Below are 16,955 nucleotides of genomic sequence, written 5' to 3' on the forward strand. Positions count from 1 at the left end.
ATAGTTTGGGGGAAAAAAAATAAATAAAAAAAATAAAAAGCAGGATAGAATATTCAGCTGTCAGCTTGATATTTACCAAAAGCACTGGGGTGCTTTCAGTACAGATTTACTGCATCTTACTAACAGATCACATTGTTCTGAAGTATCATTTGTATGTGAGTGGAAATTACCACCACCAAGAATGATGCGAGTTCCGCAAAAACACCAAACAGAAACAGATAATTATACCTGAACTAAAATTCAAGGTCACACTGTAAACACACACTAGTGTGTGACATACAAACCAGTATTTGGGCAGAAAATGTAGAGTTCTCATATTTATACATTCTGCTTCAAATGCCATAGTAATGACATAGCAGCCCTAGAAATGCTCAACAGGCCAAGTGTGGTTTAATTACAATTACATATTAGGTGTCTTAATTTCTAGTCTTTCCTGTCACATCCTTTTAGTCCAATGTCAAAGAAAATAATAACGAGACATTTATGTTTGTATATACTATCCTCCTGACTCCACGTCCAGCCTAATAAAGTCATTAGCCAGACAAGTTCTACACATGTTGTCTCTGCATTTCTTTCATAAAAACTCATTATGTCCTTTTTTTCCTCACTTGACTTTGCGGTGTTAGAATGCATTCAATGTTTCTGCTGTTTTCAGCCATCAACAGAATGGTGGGCTGGACCCGTACACAAGGGCTGACAGCCAGGAGCACCACTAGCACCCTGCCCACACATCCTTCCTGCGAAGGAAAATAAGGTTAATGGATAGTCCAAATGCTCCATGCAGCCAGCACAGGGCAGGATGGATGGAAGAAAGCCAGCATGGGGCTTCTTCAGCTAAACAAAACCAGCAGAAACCATCTAATATGTGCAAATGTATGTGCATTTCAAATTTGTGAAATAGCTTACAAGAGGAATCTTTTCCAGAAGAAGTGAGGAATGGAAAGAGGAGAGGAGGAAATGAATGTCTTTGGTAAGGAAAAGAAAAAAAAAAATCCCTATAAAAGCAAAATGGCAGATAACTGCCTATAATCTAAGTTCCAGCCCAAACACAACTTCGTATTTGCTTTGCTATAAATTGTGTTCAGCCCCTTCTCACAGAGAGAAAGAGGTTTGTGGATCATGCCTCAGGTCCATTTTCAGCAAAGACAGACCTACCTGTGTAAAGAATACAAAGGCGAAGAAGTCAAAATTAAAAAATGAAAGTGTTACCCACCCCTGTAGTCTAATCGCTTCACTATGAAACAGACATCGGTATGGCATCTGCATTGCCGAATGCAAAGACAAAAAAAAAAAAAAAAAAGGAAAGAAGAAAAAATCATTCAAAAGTTAAGGAGCTTATATTTTGGCTGTTCTTTTTCCTGGACACTTTGGAAAATGTTGCTGCAGAATGCTGCAGAATCCTCCTTAGACATCTGCAAGACTCCCTGGGACAAAACCCAGCCAAAGTTTAGTGTCGATCCTGTTGTGAGTGGGAGGTTCAGCTAGATGATCTTCCAGCCTCAGTGATCTATGATTTTTGTTAATTGCCTTTCTACAGGCTTGAATAGCCTTTAAAGTTACCTTCAAAACCCAGAAATATTGAATTATTCATTAGAAAATAAGCACTTCGTAAAGTTGCAACTGTGCCTATGCAATTTGTACTTCCCCAGCTACCAAATGTACCGTCGTAATGGGTGATGATGTCTCACATGGTGCCATCTCCACATCCACTTCTTCACTACCTAGGAAGCATGAGCTGCCTTATTTCAAACTAGTTAAATTACAAGTATCATTTAACCCAATTCAGTTAAAGTAGCACAAAGTTGCATGTTGATTACAATTATTTATTTCAGTTAAGTTTGATGTGCTGGTGGATAATTTCTATAAAGTTATGTTAGAGCAAACCTCTCAAACACAAATGGGAATGTGTCTATATACGTCATACCCAAGCAGCCATCAATCCCTTCCAGGTGACTCCCCCCAGTTTATACACCGGGCATGACATGCTGTGGTGTGGAATACCCCTTTGGCTAGTTTGGGTCAGGTCTGAGCTTCCTCCCAGCTTCTTGTGCCCCTCCTCACTGGCAGAGCACGAGAGACTGAAAAGTCCTTGATCAGGGTAAGCATTGCTTAACAACAACTAAAACATCAGTGTGTTATCAGCATTATTCTCAGACTAAAGCCAAAACACAGCACTGTAGCAGCTAATAGGAAGAAAATCTAACTCTAACCCAGCTGAAACCAGGACAATATACATACATGAAGCCAGTTTAACTTATTAAAAAATTATAAATGTATCATTAAATATCAATTTATGTGTACAGAAGGCTGTGGCTTAGCCCTCTGGAATCCTACCATCATCTTCTATTAACCTATTTCCACATGGGGATTCTCTATGGTATATACAAGTACTGGTGTATGAATCTGTAAATACTGTCAATATTTCATTTTCTATAAAGTGTCTATGAATCGCATGAAATCAGGACAGCTCTGTGCAGACATGGCAAGTCACTGAAGTAAGCAACACGTACTTTAAAAATAATCCCCATTTATTCCAGAAACAATACACCAAAGAAATACTTGACCTGTGTTTCCACAGACTCCATAAATAGTCTGATAAGCAATTAACACAGTGCAATCAACCCACACCACCCATAGGTTTAGAAGTGCTTAGCAAGGTAATAGAACATTGTTGTTCCTATTTTACAGCCGGAAGAGCTGAAACAGGAAACTTGGATGACTTGTCTGAGGTCTCATAGGAAATCAGCGTTATCAATGAGGAAAAATGTCCATAACTCCTGACTCTCAAACCCAATCTTTAGCCACAGATAACTTGACCATGACTAAATTTATGAACGAAAACTGAGACTGAGATAAAAAAATTACTTCGTTCTTCCAACTCCAACAAGAAACAAAGATTTCTCATGGGTATGAGAAATGGTCGTTACTGCAGCAATTTATGGATCAATGAGATATCCCAGAGTTATTAATGGGAAGAGGCCCCTTAATAAAACCCAGATGGATAGAAAGTGGACAGTGGCACGGAGCAAGCTGTAGCCCAGGGACCACTGGAAACACTGAAACCAAATATGTGGCAGAGCAACATCCCAAAGAAACTTCCAAAATGCCAAGGGGCATTTCTGAAGCAGCAAGAGTTTCTACAGAGACCCCTGCACTAACAAACATTTCTCTCATGCTGCAGCACGGGGAGCCCTGCTGTAAGGAGTCTTCTGGGCTGCTCCATTACCGGGAGGCCTGGCAGAGCCATGAGAAGCAGAGGCTGTTGGAGAATGGGTGAACCAAGTCTTGCTCAGGAACCTGTCAGCCTGGGATTGTGGTGGTGGCCACAAGACTTGCACAGCAAGGCACTGCTAGATTTCTGCAATAAGGCTATTCTTATGCTTACTGTTCAACTTTGCATGTTTTGCATTTCAATGCAGCACCATGTCACTAATTAGAAATATCATTTGTTATCCCCTGTGTGTAGACATATTGTCTCAAGACGACTGGTATTTCACAGGGGGATGTTTCTACATGCAGAGATAGAAATGAAGATTGACCTCCTCTGGGCATGGTTATCTACTCTAAAGGGCTGCAGTGACTGCCCTTCTGCCCTTAGGGCACGCTTGTAATAGCCTTTGAAGAATAACAGCATATAATTCTGCTTCAACCACCACCAGTTTCATAGGAAAGGCATGGCACCCGAGCGTGTGCTTCACAGAAGGAAAAGCAATGCACAGATGCACTGGGAGAACAATGCTATGGACAATGTCGTATTTAAGGATCTTTCCCTTATATCATCCGGTCATATTCACATTGCAAAGATCTTTGTTAGCTCCCACACACGGGAAGTTTGGGACTTCAGATGAGGCCACATGGCTCATTTGGTGTCATGCTGACCTCTTGGTTTTGTCCATGAGATGGGCACTTCCAGTTTTCCTGAGGTAGCAGATAGAGAGGTCTTTGTTTCATACCTTTAAGAAAAACAAAAGTAAAGAAAAAGGAAACAGACAGACAGATGTGCTGGAGTTTCTTAGGAAAGACATGAACACACTTGATGCAAAACACATTTCTGAAATATTCCACTGGGACAGACAGCATCAGAGCCTCCAAAAGCAAACCTCACCCTCTCAGAATCACCCTGAAGAACAATTACAGAATTACTGTGGCAAGTTACAGCACAGTTAATCAGACAGGCATGACTTTTCCTAAATAAATGGCCAGGTGCCTGGCTCGACAGGGCCGTGAACTTCACACAGAACGGACGTTTTGCTTGCTAACATCCTGCAGGAGGTCAAGGCAGAGGAACTTCAGGTGCTGTGCCATAACAGTACACAGTACTGACAGCAGGGAAGACAGTGCTGCTTAAAGTGAGGCATTCATAGAATTTATGTGCAGAAAGTATTTATCAGAGGACAAATATACCCATTCCTTCTGTTGTTCTGCCAGTTTTTCTGCCAAGCATTTTACCAGGACAGGGTCCACTTTGGAGTCAAACTTGTTGGCAAACCAGTGTCCGTAATTCAGAAGCCATCTTAATTCTGCAGCCCCATAGATGCAGACACTGCGAAGGTGGGTACCAGTGCAGGGTGGATACAAATGTTCTTCGAGATAGCTCCATTTCACCAGACGAGTTTTGCTTTGTAGGTCTGTTACGTCCTGGGCTGACCTTGGAACTTCCCCAGGGGCCCCAGGAACACGTACAAGAGTGGCCCAGAAATGCTCATCTGGAGAGTATGTATCTCTTGACCACTCAAAAAAATCTTTTGCAAGAGAGCTTGCAAGGGTATATTGAATAAATTCTCGGCTTAAAACAAAATAGGCACTGCCTACAAATACCTCAATATTATGAGGTGGTGGATCCTTGGAAATGTTGGTTTTTACAGGCATCTGCACATATTCATAAGGCACTTTCATAAGTTCATAGTGATAAGTAAATCGTTCTCTTTTGCTACTGCTCGGCTTTACAGTTTCCAGCATGTTTCCTCCACCGAGTTTCTTCAGTTCAACCACCAACTCAAAATTTGACCTCAAAGGGAAATCTTGGCCACACAAATTAATAACATACTTCCAGGGAACTGGAGACTCCATCAAATCAGACAAACAATTGAAATCAGCTTGCAGCCGTGAAATATGTGCATAGTCCACTGTCTCCAATTTCGATGCAATGAAAATATTGGGGAAACATTTAGCTAGATTGTTCACAGCAGATTTGAAACTTTTTGCTGCTTTTTGGTCATAATGGATGCAGTAAATATTTTGATGACTGTACAGTGAATGTATGAGTCTTTCTACCATTACTGCATCTTTGTGAACAACCAAAGAGTAGGCGATTGGAAAACTCTCCTCCTGTGGAGAAACAGGTTTTAGGTGGTATTTCCTAAGCGAACGATACACATGGCAAGCACTTGTCATTGCGACAACATCTTCATCAGTTAAATCGATTATCTCTTTTCTTCTTATCTCTAAACTCTTGCCAATTTCATGGGGATCTTGTTCATATATAGATGAGCAATTAATTTCATACTGGAACTCATTTCTAAGGTAGGAATACCTGTTTCTAACATAAGAAGAAGTGCTCAAGAAAGGCTCAACCAAATAAATGCCCTTAGAGGGAAAAAAGTGTCTTTCAACATGGAGGAGCTTCAGCAGTGCTATCAGCCACCCCGTTACACACAGGATCAGGATCTTCCTTCGTGAGGGACATTTGCAGGGACACTTGCGCCTCTTCATCCTGCAAGTAAACACAGACATGATGGTATTTTAAATCAGGAGCAAAGCATCAGAGGTAGTTCCAGGTTCTAGCTAAGCCATGTGCACACTGGTTTGCCTATGGGATAAACACCACTTAGCAGGACAGGGCACTGGTAATACGCAGTTTCTTCTTAATCATCATGTTAATTGAGAGTCAGACTTTACCATAGTAATAGGCAAAGATTTCATTCCCCTGAACCAGCTGACTGAAGGCAATAAACCAACTCGGATTTCAGATTATTTCCAGCTAAACAACAGTGTTGGAACAAGACTCCCACTGTTTATTTTCCAAATCTTTTTTTAATTTCTTATGAGTCACGAACTGAAGTACAGCAACCCCTGCATTGGCAGAAACATGACTGTCCTCCAAGTGAGTAGGAAGGATTGTTTACTTTCCCAAGTAAGTCCCAGATCCAATGGGATCAGCAAGGGGATCTCCTGGGAGTCTGCAAAGAATGCATGCATAAGGGTAGATATTAGTATTTTAAATAGAAAGCTTTAGAATTCAGTCAGAGCATCCTCATTGTCTCCAACACTGGAACTGGCCCATGAAGATGTCCAAGGGGGAATTAATTTCCTTCCCATCCTCTTCCAAATGGGTCTGACAAGCCCAAGGTCCTCCCTCTGTCCAGATTTGTTCTGGAAAATACTGCTAACCTGCCCTGAACAGAGAGATGGATGAAGACTTCCACGCACTGGAATGACTATATAATGTAACCTTTTGAGAGCAGGAAGGGTAGTAATGAGAAATAGCACAGCTATCCTGTTCTCTCCCATGTGACACATCCTCAGATTCAACTGCAAAAACACACACAGCCCTTTTTTATGCAGCAGGGTATTTAATAACATTCCTGTATAGCAACTTAACAGCTGAGGTGTTACCACAATAAAAGCTAAACAGTGATCATCTTTCCATATAGCTTTACCAGCTGAGTGCAAGCAGCATCGTAGCTATCCCTGAATTAAAATTAGACCAGAGCCTCATATGCAGCATTAAACTTAGCTCTGCTTAGCTTAAACTAAGCTCTACTTTGCCTCTAAATCGAACAGCTCCCAATATTTTCTCTTGAGAAGAAGTTGTTCCAGAATGCTTCAGAGTGAATAAAATGGTGGGGTCACCAGAAGTTGCTCAGATGTCTGAAGATCCCACATATGCATGTAAAATCAAGTACAGAGGTGTGCATGCAACACTTGCTGCAAGACTAACTCAGGCATCTTTAGCATCCCCCTGAATGACAGGTGTTGCAAGCTGTAACTTCTGTTAAAATGCAGCCTGTTAAGGCAGAGATGCTTCATTATTCTGTTCTCCTTGACCTTCCCTTTCCCTGTGCATCTTTCTCCTTGATATTTCTCTTCTGGGGGCAACAGAAAGCATAAGGAAATGCCACCTTCCCATCTCACCTGGCGGCACCAGGTGTAGACCAGGGAATGAAGCAGGGTAAGCCAACACCTACCTGTGTTGTAGAAGCCAGTGCTCAGCAGGTCTCTACAGGTTTCACAAACAGCCTCCAGGTACAAAGAAAGAGAAAAAACAGACCTATCTCCCCACAAAGCCAGGAAATCCCACCTTCTCCCTTAGCCAGCAAGTGCTTTCCTTCACTTCTTCTCCAAACTAATCCCAGCTCAATATCTAATCCAGGTGTCCCCTTTACCTACATCCTTCCTGTACCTATGTTCCTGCAGAAAAGTCATTTCAGAAGCTGCCTCTAACCGAAGCCAGGTTTCCAGCCATGTGATGGAAGCCGTGCAGAGGGCAACACAGCTAACCCACCCCTAGTTTTCCTTTGGAGGGAGAAGACCTGTGTGGTGAGGTCTCTCTGTGAAGCTTGCCTGTGCCTCTGCCTGGTGGTCTCCCTGGTTACCAAGGGCAACCCTTACCACTCCTGGCTGAACAGGCGTCCCCCCTTCCAGGGAGCAAATCTTCCCTTCCCCCCTGTCTTCTTCCAAAAGGCAAAAAGAAAGCCAGGACAAAGAAAAAGGAGGGCAGGGGGAAAGCACATCCTCCACTGCTCCAAACCCCTCTATCTATGGTAGCCCTGGCCAGCTTCCCCCCAGTGCCAAACATTCTGTTTCTAGGCAAAACAACAAAAACACTATTGCGCCACACCTCCCTGCCTGAAACTAGTAATCCAGACTGCTGGACCCCAATGTGGTCTGGACTTAGACCAGGATATGCAAGAAATCACCTGGGCAGCACTGAGGACTCCCTCTTTGCAGCTGATGAGCAAAGGATCCACACTGAGTTCCCTGAATATTCCTATGGTTTTCAGCACTGCCAACTACAAGACACTATTGTGCCATATAAGGAGGTCAAGAAATCTAGAAAATCTGAACATGGCTCAAACACTGTGGAGGAAGGAATTAAGGAGCATCAGTGAGAAATCTCAGCTCTTCCACCAAATCCCTTGGCATAAGAAGCCAGCAATCACATCCACCACCACCCCCCTCCCCCCATCTGTTTGCAGTGTTGTGTTTTGGTTTTGGTTTGGTTTTTTACAACACACACTATATCACCATCACCACAGTGATCTAGACAGAATGAGGCCACGTGTGACCCAACCCACTTGTACTTTCTTTTCGTAACTGCCAATGCACTCCAGAGCCAGGCTTGGTACATCAGTATGAGGGCAACAGCCTTGCCCTTTAGGAACAAGTCATTTGCCTCTAAACAGTATAAAGTTAGTTCCTGCAAAAGACTGGGATTTCTTGAGGTACAATGTGAGACCAGGGGATGAAATCCCTCAGGACAGAAGAGCCACCACAAATCTCATCAGGTTTTGATTCAAGTGCCAAACTCCTATTTCTTACCACATGCAGCACTCAAAGCTGCACCTAGACATAGCAGTGTCCTGTACTTGCAGTCTTCTGTGGAGGAGGGAATGAATGACATGTGGCACACAGGAACAGGCACCTAGAACCACCTGAAACACCCACCTGGGTAGCACTGACCAGACGCTACCTCTGGTTATCTTGCTCATGAGGTTTTTTTTTCCCCAGTGCTACCACACTATACACAGGACCAAGGTTCCACAAAGACTTCATAGTAGGAAGGGAGCTTGGCATTGCCATTGTGCCTTGTTTTGTAAATTGTTTGCACTTTCTCTTTTACATGCAAGAAGACTCCTGCGGAAATTAATGAACACTGGTCTCATCTTGCAACCAACACATATTGCACAGCTGGTCTATATATACACATACACAGCATTTAACCAGGTCAGGGCACTTACTGGCTGGCATGCAAAATACTGAATGATTCAGAGAAGGTAAATGGGTGTTTTTATTTATCCTTTGCTTCTGTAAAGCAAGGGATGTTCAAATGAAAAAGACATGCAACAAATAGAAGGGAAACACATTCATGTTGTGTAACAAAACACATGTTATTACACAACATGATTATAGCTTGCAATAAGGTACCTTAAAGACCTTGAGCTCAGCAGGATTCAAGAAGAAATTAGGCAATCAGCTGGTTATTGAGAGTTTCCAGAGTTACCTTCGCTGATACACAAATATGGACAGAAAGCTAAATTCCCTGGAACCACAACATCAGGAAATTTGTGGTTTCATATTATATTCATCAAACACCAATAAAAATGTTTCTTGTGACCATTGCTCTGTTCTCTGAATCCGCTTCTACCTACTGCTGGACCAGAAGAGGGATTGCTAGTTAGATCCATGACGGCAACACTTGTATCCCACCCAAAAACCAGCTGAGTTTTCCAGTGATGTATTTCACTGCCTTTTCTTTTTTTTGTATTTTCCTCCCTGCGAGAAGCTGTTTTGGGCAGTTTTACACCTTCAAACACTTAAAATAGTTTGCTTCCGGCAACTCGGCAAAGTGCGCAATGACATAAAAGAAGGAACAAGGTGGTGGGAGAATTTCATACCCTTCTAAAAAAGTTGAGCCACAGATCAAGCCGTCCTTCCCACTGAACGCTGTGCTGGCCTTAGTCAGCAGGACAAACCCTCCCAGGATGACTGGGCAGAGGCTGACCCATGCCACTCTCAAATTGAGATTCTCGGCCCTCACCTCCAAGGCAGTCTCCAGCCAGGCTGTGCTGTCTGTGTCTGCCCAAGGCAGTGATGCTGCGCTTGCAGGAGGACCAGAAAATACACGGCAGTCTTCAAGTGGGAAGAGCAGCTCCACTCCTTGCTCTGTGCTTCAACCCAGTGCGCATGTCTCATGTGTTGGGAGGCTGCAGAAGAATTCTGCGGCTCTCCCAGGGCTCACAAAACACTCATAAAACCCTATAAAACCCACAGAACCAGAGGATAAGCTTTCTCCAGTGTTGAACGTTATGAACTGAGCTATGGCCAGCTAAAGGAAGCACTAGGAAAGAAGGCCAAGCTGAAGGCAAAAGCGTGCTAGAAAATGCACATAAGGATACACACTCTAATTAGCCATTGGTTTCTATTGACTTGCAGCAACTGGGGAAGAGAGAGAGAATATGGAAATAAGAACAGAGGAAGTAACACATATTTGACTATGGACATTTGGGTACATATTATGAGTAACATAGCAAAAGTTTGGGGAAGTGAAGTACGGTCTGATCACGGGGAATACCTGTAAAGACTGTTGCCTCAATGGTCACTTCCAGCTGCTATCAGCCAGATGTGCAGAACTTTACCTTCCTGAGAAAAGCTGCTGCTCCTGTTGGCAATCTGTAAAGATAAATCAACAGCCAGCGAAGCTGCAGAATACCCAAAAGTATACAAACCCCTACAGCGGGCACATCACCAGCATGAAAAGCAGTGTTTGCACCTGTACGCTATCCATAGGCAACCTGCTTGCATAAACCACCTAAGCTCATACTGTCATGGAGTTAAAAGTGTACCTATAATGGCCAGAGAAGCAATTCGGACCAGTAGATATTTCTCTTGGCTTTTACAATACAGATTACAATAACAACACAGAAATGTTGAATTCCTACTGAAAGACTGCAATTGCTTGAAATGTTAAATCTTGCAAGATGAAACCAAAGGCAGGGCTCATTAAGGCTCATTAATTAAAGCCTGGTTCTAGGGCTTCTTCTGGGAGGGGAAAAAAAGTAGGACAAAAATAATTCCAATTCTAGCTCCACTGACTGAAAACATTTCTACACACCACCAGGCATTTACCCTGTGGACTTCGCTAAGCATACCTTTGGAGCACTGCTAGTCCGGATCTGCTGTGAGCAGACTGCAGCATGTCACACGTGTATCCAACGAGGCACCCCTGTACTGGAAGGAAGAAACACCCACAGCACCCCACTCCTCCTCCTCTCCTTCCCACATGGACCCCAGTGCAGCCTGGGCTGTGGGACTCTGCTCTTGGGTGTTGAGAGGGAGATGGGGCAGGATTCACCAGGAAACCCTGTGACTTTCTCTCATGCCTGCCCTTCCCAATACCATCCCTCTGGGAGTCACCCCAGCTCCTGCAAATAGGAATCAGGGTGAGTTTGCACTGCCAAGGAAGGCAGGAGCCCTAGGTCTTCACTGGGCATAGGGCATCTGTCCAGATCGTCCCTGAGTTATACAGTCCTTGCATGAACGCTGGCTCCCAGGGATATCCTCCTCTCCTCCCTCTGCACCAAACCTCTGCTAAAAAAAACCCAGATTTTAACCTCTCCATGTTGGCCAAGAACAAACACCTGCATTTGCATCAATCTGATTAACAGGCCCATTATCAATTTGTCACATCAAAGTCTAAGTCACAGCTAGACTGTGAAGATTTCCATTGGAGAAATCTGCATTTCCCTTAGTTTGTAAAACTAAGTATCTGAGGCCTCTCTGCAGCTGGTGGAAAGATAGAAGGAACAGCAAAGGGCCATCAGTTTGTCCCAGAGCACAGGGTACAAGATGGGCTGGATGAAGCATCCTCAGGAAAGTCACTGCCCCAACAAACAGGAGCCAGGACAAAAGCCCAGCACTGTGAGCTCTGCCAGCTCAACCTGCAATGGTGTAGCCTTGATGATGTGAAGCATTCTGGGGGTAACAGCATTGCACCCGACCCTGGTCCTCTGCCAGCAACACCGAGCAATTCCTCCACCCCAGAGAGGTGCTAAGGAGCAGCGGAGAAAAGCCAGCCTTGAAGCTGCTCTGTTCAGCACAAGCCTGATCCCACCCAGAGAACCAAGCTCCTGCTCTGGCTGACCTCCAATGGCTTATATCCACCAGGGTTACAGCAGCTTCAGCTCTCTTTGAGGACACCCCTCTATAAAGGGTTAAGGAAGGATATGAGCAACCCAGAGAAACAGACAGGTTCCCTTCAGCAGCGCAGAGAAATTGGCAGGCTTTGGGCTCATGCTGCCTCTCTGAAGGCATGTTTCCACTTTGCTAAGATCCTAATGATTTACATATGGAGAGCCCTGGTTCCTGAGAGAGCCCAGGGCTTTACTGCTGCTCCTCACACATTTATTTCTGCTGTTTACATAAACCCCATGCATCTGGAGTAACAGCAGCTCCCAGTCAGCGCAACTTAGTGATGCCAATGTCAAGAATCTGCAGCTACCTTCACCCTCAGCAGACCAAATTACCAACTCTCACGCTCCTCTTGCTCTGCGCAGCAAGTCTTACCAGCAGCCCACATAGTCAATGACCTCTTGCATCCCTGTATCGGCAGTATAAATTACATAATATGAAACCTCACTGCCTTGGGGCAAAAAAGATAGTGGATCCCCCTGGCACTGAAGAATCAGCCCAAACCCCTGCAGAAGCCTCTGCTCTTATTTCTCAAATGACTAATCTATGGCTATTGGAAACAGCCTTCTTGGGAATAAAGCAGTTTCCAAACAGCTCTTCCTTTAAAGTAATAGCTGCGTTATTCAAGGTAATTTTTCTGTAACTCAAAACTCAAAGACCTATGGGTATTTACATTTTAACATCTACTCTTTTTCCCTTCTCCCCACTTAGCAAAAACTCCCATAGGGCAAACTCAACCATGAAAAATAGTGAAGGTTCAGACAAGCTACTTTTAATAGAAACCATTTGAAACTAAAAAGTACCCAATTAAGAGTTTGCTGTAACTGGTCCAAAAAGGGTAAATGTGTCACTGGCCTCATCAAAATCTATGGTCTTCTTCCAACCTTTCCTATGCACTGCAGAGGTGTTCCCAGTTCATCTGTTTTCAGATCACACTGATTTATTAACAGCTTGTCAACCACTTTGAGACTACAAAGAATTTTGCAACTCCCAGTACTTCATTCCCTTTCCTCATTGTGTCTTTTCTGATGTAACTTGTGCTCTGCTAAACACAAGCACTTCAGTGATTAAAGGCAGAAGCTGCCAGGCAGATCTACAGAGCCCACAAACTCCCTGGATGCTGCCTGCAGGGTGGGGCTGTCATTAACCAGCTTGGTCCATCACAGGAAGACCAGAGCCTGGTGGGGCCAAGATGCATCAGAAGCCTTCCCACAGGCGTAAGTATGAAATTCCTGCTTTGAAGGTTGGGTTTTACCCAGGGAGGCTGGAGGGATCTCTGCTCAGAGCAGGCTGATCTGGCCCACAAAGAGAGAAAGGCCCTTCAGGCAGCACTGAAAGCAACAGGTTCAGCAGCAGGACATGCAGGCAGGGGTACCTGAGCAAGCTTATACCCTGGCTGCCTGCAACAGCAAACATCGCAACTTCCCTGAGGAACACAAGGTAATCACCAGGCAGTGTCCACTGGCCCCTCTCATCTGCCCTCTGCCAGCCTTCCCTGAAGGACCTGTTCAGTAGATAGCATAACTTCAAGCTCAACCACCAACTACATTGAGCTACAGAAATACAAAAGCCATGATCTCCTTATGTGTAGCCCTGTAGAATTTATACTACTTTTCTACTTTAGCATTATGCATCAAAGAGGTCTGTGACTCTCTACAGATGCCATAAATGACTTTGGTGTCCTGCACAGATGGCCAGCTGGTGGGAACCATCTCGTTATCTGTGGTCACACCTGCTTGTCACACCACACAACCGGCTTGAGAGTGGTTAACCCAGAGTGGGAAGTGATAAGACACACTGGCTGCTACCCGGATAAGGATTCTTGGAAAATGCAGGCTGCGAGTAGGCAGTGCTCTCTCCCAGTGGATTGGAAATACATAGTACTCACTATGAATGCTGTCGTGGGGCAAACTGCTTTTGTGCTTGCCACAGAGCAAGAGTTCAATGAAACGGTCAAGTCTGAATGCGAGTCTGTGGAAGGAGAAAAAACAGAGCAGATGCAGAGGAGCAAGAGTGCTCCTACCCTACCATGTTGTTCTCTCCCTCACGCAGAAACCCTTTTGCTGATATACAGCACAAAACAGGCTCCTTGCTTATCACTTAGGTTAAAAAAATAAAAAGAGAATGGGTGCTGAGAAGAATAGGAGCAGCAGAACCGAGGCTGGGAAATAATGAAAGAGGAGAATGGAGAGAGGGATCAATGCACATAAGTGCTCTCATGTAGGTAGCATTAACAACAACCAAAAAAATCAGAGCAGCAAAACAGGTGCTTTCTCTCACTTGTTACTCCCCCATCCCTCAGAGGCATCTGAGGCAAAAACAGTGTCTACGCCTTTCCTTGGAAACCAGGTCATGGTGTATTTGCAACCAACACCATTACCATATGATAGCAGGAACTATGGGAACAATTGCCTCTCCTCCAGGCGAAAAAACTTAGGGAAAAGTTCTCCCTGATAAAGTATCTCTGTTTGCCTAATACACACCTGCTCACACAGCAATGCAAACTTGGTCGAGTTGTTTGCACGACCAACTCTGCAGACAAGCACAGTTAATTCCTTCTGGTTTTCTCTGTACTCTATACAAATCAAGTCAGTTGGTGGATCTCTAGGGAAGGTGGAGGGACAGTGTTCCTGGGAAGCTGGGGAAGAAGGAAAGTAATGAAGTGATTGGGGGTTTTTTTAGTTGATTGTCTGTCTGAATTAAACTTTTAACTCTACTTGTTTATTCAATGCTGCTAGCTGGGAAAGTTAATTTATTCATGTGCTAGTGTTTACTGCTGGTAGCTGGTTAGTTCCATTGCAAAATTATGGGCTGACAGGGATCACACAGCTTCTGTAGGAGTAATTTTTATTGGCATTAAAGCTAGATCCGTTGATCCTATCGAGTTTGTCTGGTTTTCCACCCACCTTCCCTACACTGGAGCCTCAGCCCATGCCCCTGTAACAGAGCGGCGCCCACTACCATGCTCATTCCACACAGCTCACTCCCTTGTTTCGGCCTGCCTAATGTAATACTTAGATTTCCCCTACATGATGGGCAACTAAAGAGCTAAGTAACTACAATTACTTACATGCTGCCTTATGGACCTCTAATTAAGACATGTGGAAAATACGTCATTACTTTTAGACCCAAGTCTAATTACATTATAAGCCTGCCAATTTTAAGACCCTGAAGACTTAAAACAACACAGTGCCCTAAGGAAAACAACAAAAATCTACAGTTTACCACAGCCTGTTTTGTGCTTCTGCAAGAGGAAAGGCAGCTTCTCATCGCATTCATGAGAAACACAGGCTCTGCAAAGATTTGGCAATTATGGTTATCACATATGCCTTTGTCCCAGTGCTAAACATGACTCTTCATTGCATGGGATACATAGATCTGTGTTTCCTAACAGAACCTGCTGTGCTGCCATTAAGTTGTTTTGCTTGTCTGTCTGCCACTCAGCCCAAACTCCCTCTATCTTCTTTAGAGAAGGCTGGATGCTTTTTTCTAGTTGCCTTCAGCACATCAGTGATCCCCATAACTGCAGTAAAATATCTAACACTAATTCCTGCATATTCATGTCCCAGAGAGAGATACGTCGAGGTAAAGTAAGTCTGCCTCTCTGATCTCTGGTCAGGAGAAGAGGCAGATGACTTCTGCAGGGTCATGCAAGAAGACAGCAGCACAAGAGAGAAGTGAACCTGGTTCCTCTGCATCCCCAACTAATCCGAACTGCTTTACAGTAACTTTTGATGGAAGCTGTTCTGGTGGAGGCCTGAAAAGAAAAATCTCTCAGCAAATCCCTTGGTACATCCCAAACTATCTTTTCCTACCAGTCAGAGGGTCCGCAGCCCTGTTAAAGCAAGGAAGTGTTTGGAAAGCCCAGGGATAGTCGGCTATGGAAATTCTCAAGCCTGCTTGCTTATATGTTGAGTCTTTAAATTCTCTGACTTTACAAGATGAGAGTATCAATCTTTGCCAAGGACGTAATGTACCATAAAGGCAGAAGTCAAGATAAAAATAATGTAAATTAAAATATACAGTTAATTAGTAAAAAAAATAATAAAAAAACCCAAACACAACCAACCAAAACCAACCAGTAAATAGAGTTTACTCACTTCTAATTTGGGGCAATCTAGAGTTTAACAGCTTCATTCCAACTCATACGAGAGTTTAAAATAATACTACTATTACAGTGGAGAGAGAGTTAACCTTTACCCCCAAACTACTGCAAAACATAAATATCAGCCCTAAAGGGCCAGAAGTTGTGTACATTGGCAAGGAGCAGCACTGTAAAAGAGGGTGGAAGTTTCCTGTTAGAGAGGGAGGCAGGAGAAACTGCACCACGCTGCAGAAAAGCTCTCATTAACAGCTCAAAATACTCCTCCATTTCCTTCACCTCTCCACCACACTGCCTGCAGACTCCTGCCTGCAAGCCCCCACTGTAAATCACCCCCTTCTAGTCAAAGTCTTCACTGCCAAAGTCACAGCTTGTGAAATGATGATCAACAAGATCATTTCACGGAGAGCTGCAAACATACCTCCTGGGCTTTGCTGTGGTCTCTTCCCCTTGCAGAGCTCTTCAGGATGCTCTGTCCAAGAAGATCAACACAGGCACAGGCAGCTCGGTGGCTGAACAAAGTCCTGGTGTCTGCTCCATCCTGCTAGTGCCCGCAGCCTTCACCTTTATGGGTGCTTGAAGCGCATATGAAGTCAGCGGTACAGAAGTGGCAGGGACAACATTGCACAGATTACAGAAGAGTGTAAAATGTTAGCTGAAAAACAGCGAGTACAGAGGATTTGCGTGATAAGCTGTGGAAGCCATTATCTGTATAATAAGCCTATATTTTTGTCTACTTGCGTAGCATTTCAAAGCACCAAGATGGGGAGAAAAAACACCATAAAAAGAATAGATCACATCAAAGCAACCTAATTTCCTTCTACGGCAGCGTAAAGAGGACTTGGGGAGAGACAGGAAAGTGTCCAGATATGATGAGTCTCTGTCAAAAGCCTCACCAAGTTCAAGACTCGCACAGCACTTCAGGTACTGAGACTTCAGGTCT

The 16,955-nt window shown here is 44.0% G+C and overlaps 1 protein-coding gene across 3 annotated transcripts; it reads right to left on the reverse strand.

The window, feature by feature from the left end:
* Positions 1-2,507: 2,507 nt before the first annotated feature.
* On the reverse strand, positions 2,508-16,716 carry GCNT4 (glucosaminyl (N-acetyl) transferase 4). Of its 3 annotated transcripts, XM_030470510.1 has the most exons (3): positions 10,872-11,823; positions 10,295-10,392; positions 2,508-5,713 (listed from the first exon to the last, which is right to left on the reverse strand). In XM_030470510.1, exon 3 carries the CDS (start codon positions 5,710-5,712, stop codon positions 4,345-4,347), a length of 1,368 nt encoding a protein of 455 aa, XP_030326370.1. In that variant the 5' UTR covers position 5,713; positions 10,295-10,392; positions 10,872-11,823; the 3' UTR covers positions 2,508-4,344. The 3 variants fall into 3 exon arrangements, with proteins under 3 accessions (XP_030326370.1, XP_030326369.1, XP_030326371.1); XM_030470509.1 differs by lacking the exons at positions 10,295-10,392; positions 10,872-11,823 and adding an exon at positions 16,434-16,716; XM_030470511.1 differs by lacking the exons at positions 10,295-10,392; positions 10,872-11,823 and adding an exon at positions 7,188-7,676.
* Between the last annotated feature and the right edge of the window lie 239 nt (positions 16,717-16,955).

This window comes from Strigops habroptila, chromosome Z, assembly GCF_004027225.2.
Source record: "Strigops habroptila isolate Jane chromosome Z, bStrHab1.2.pri, whole genome shotgun sequence".
Lineage (NCBI taxonomy): Eukaryota > Metazoa > Chordata > Aves > Psittaciformes > Psittacidae > Strigops > Strigops habroptila.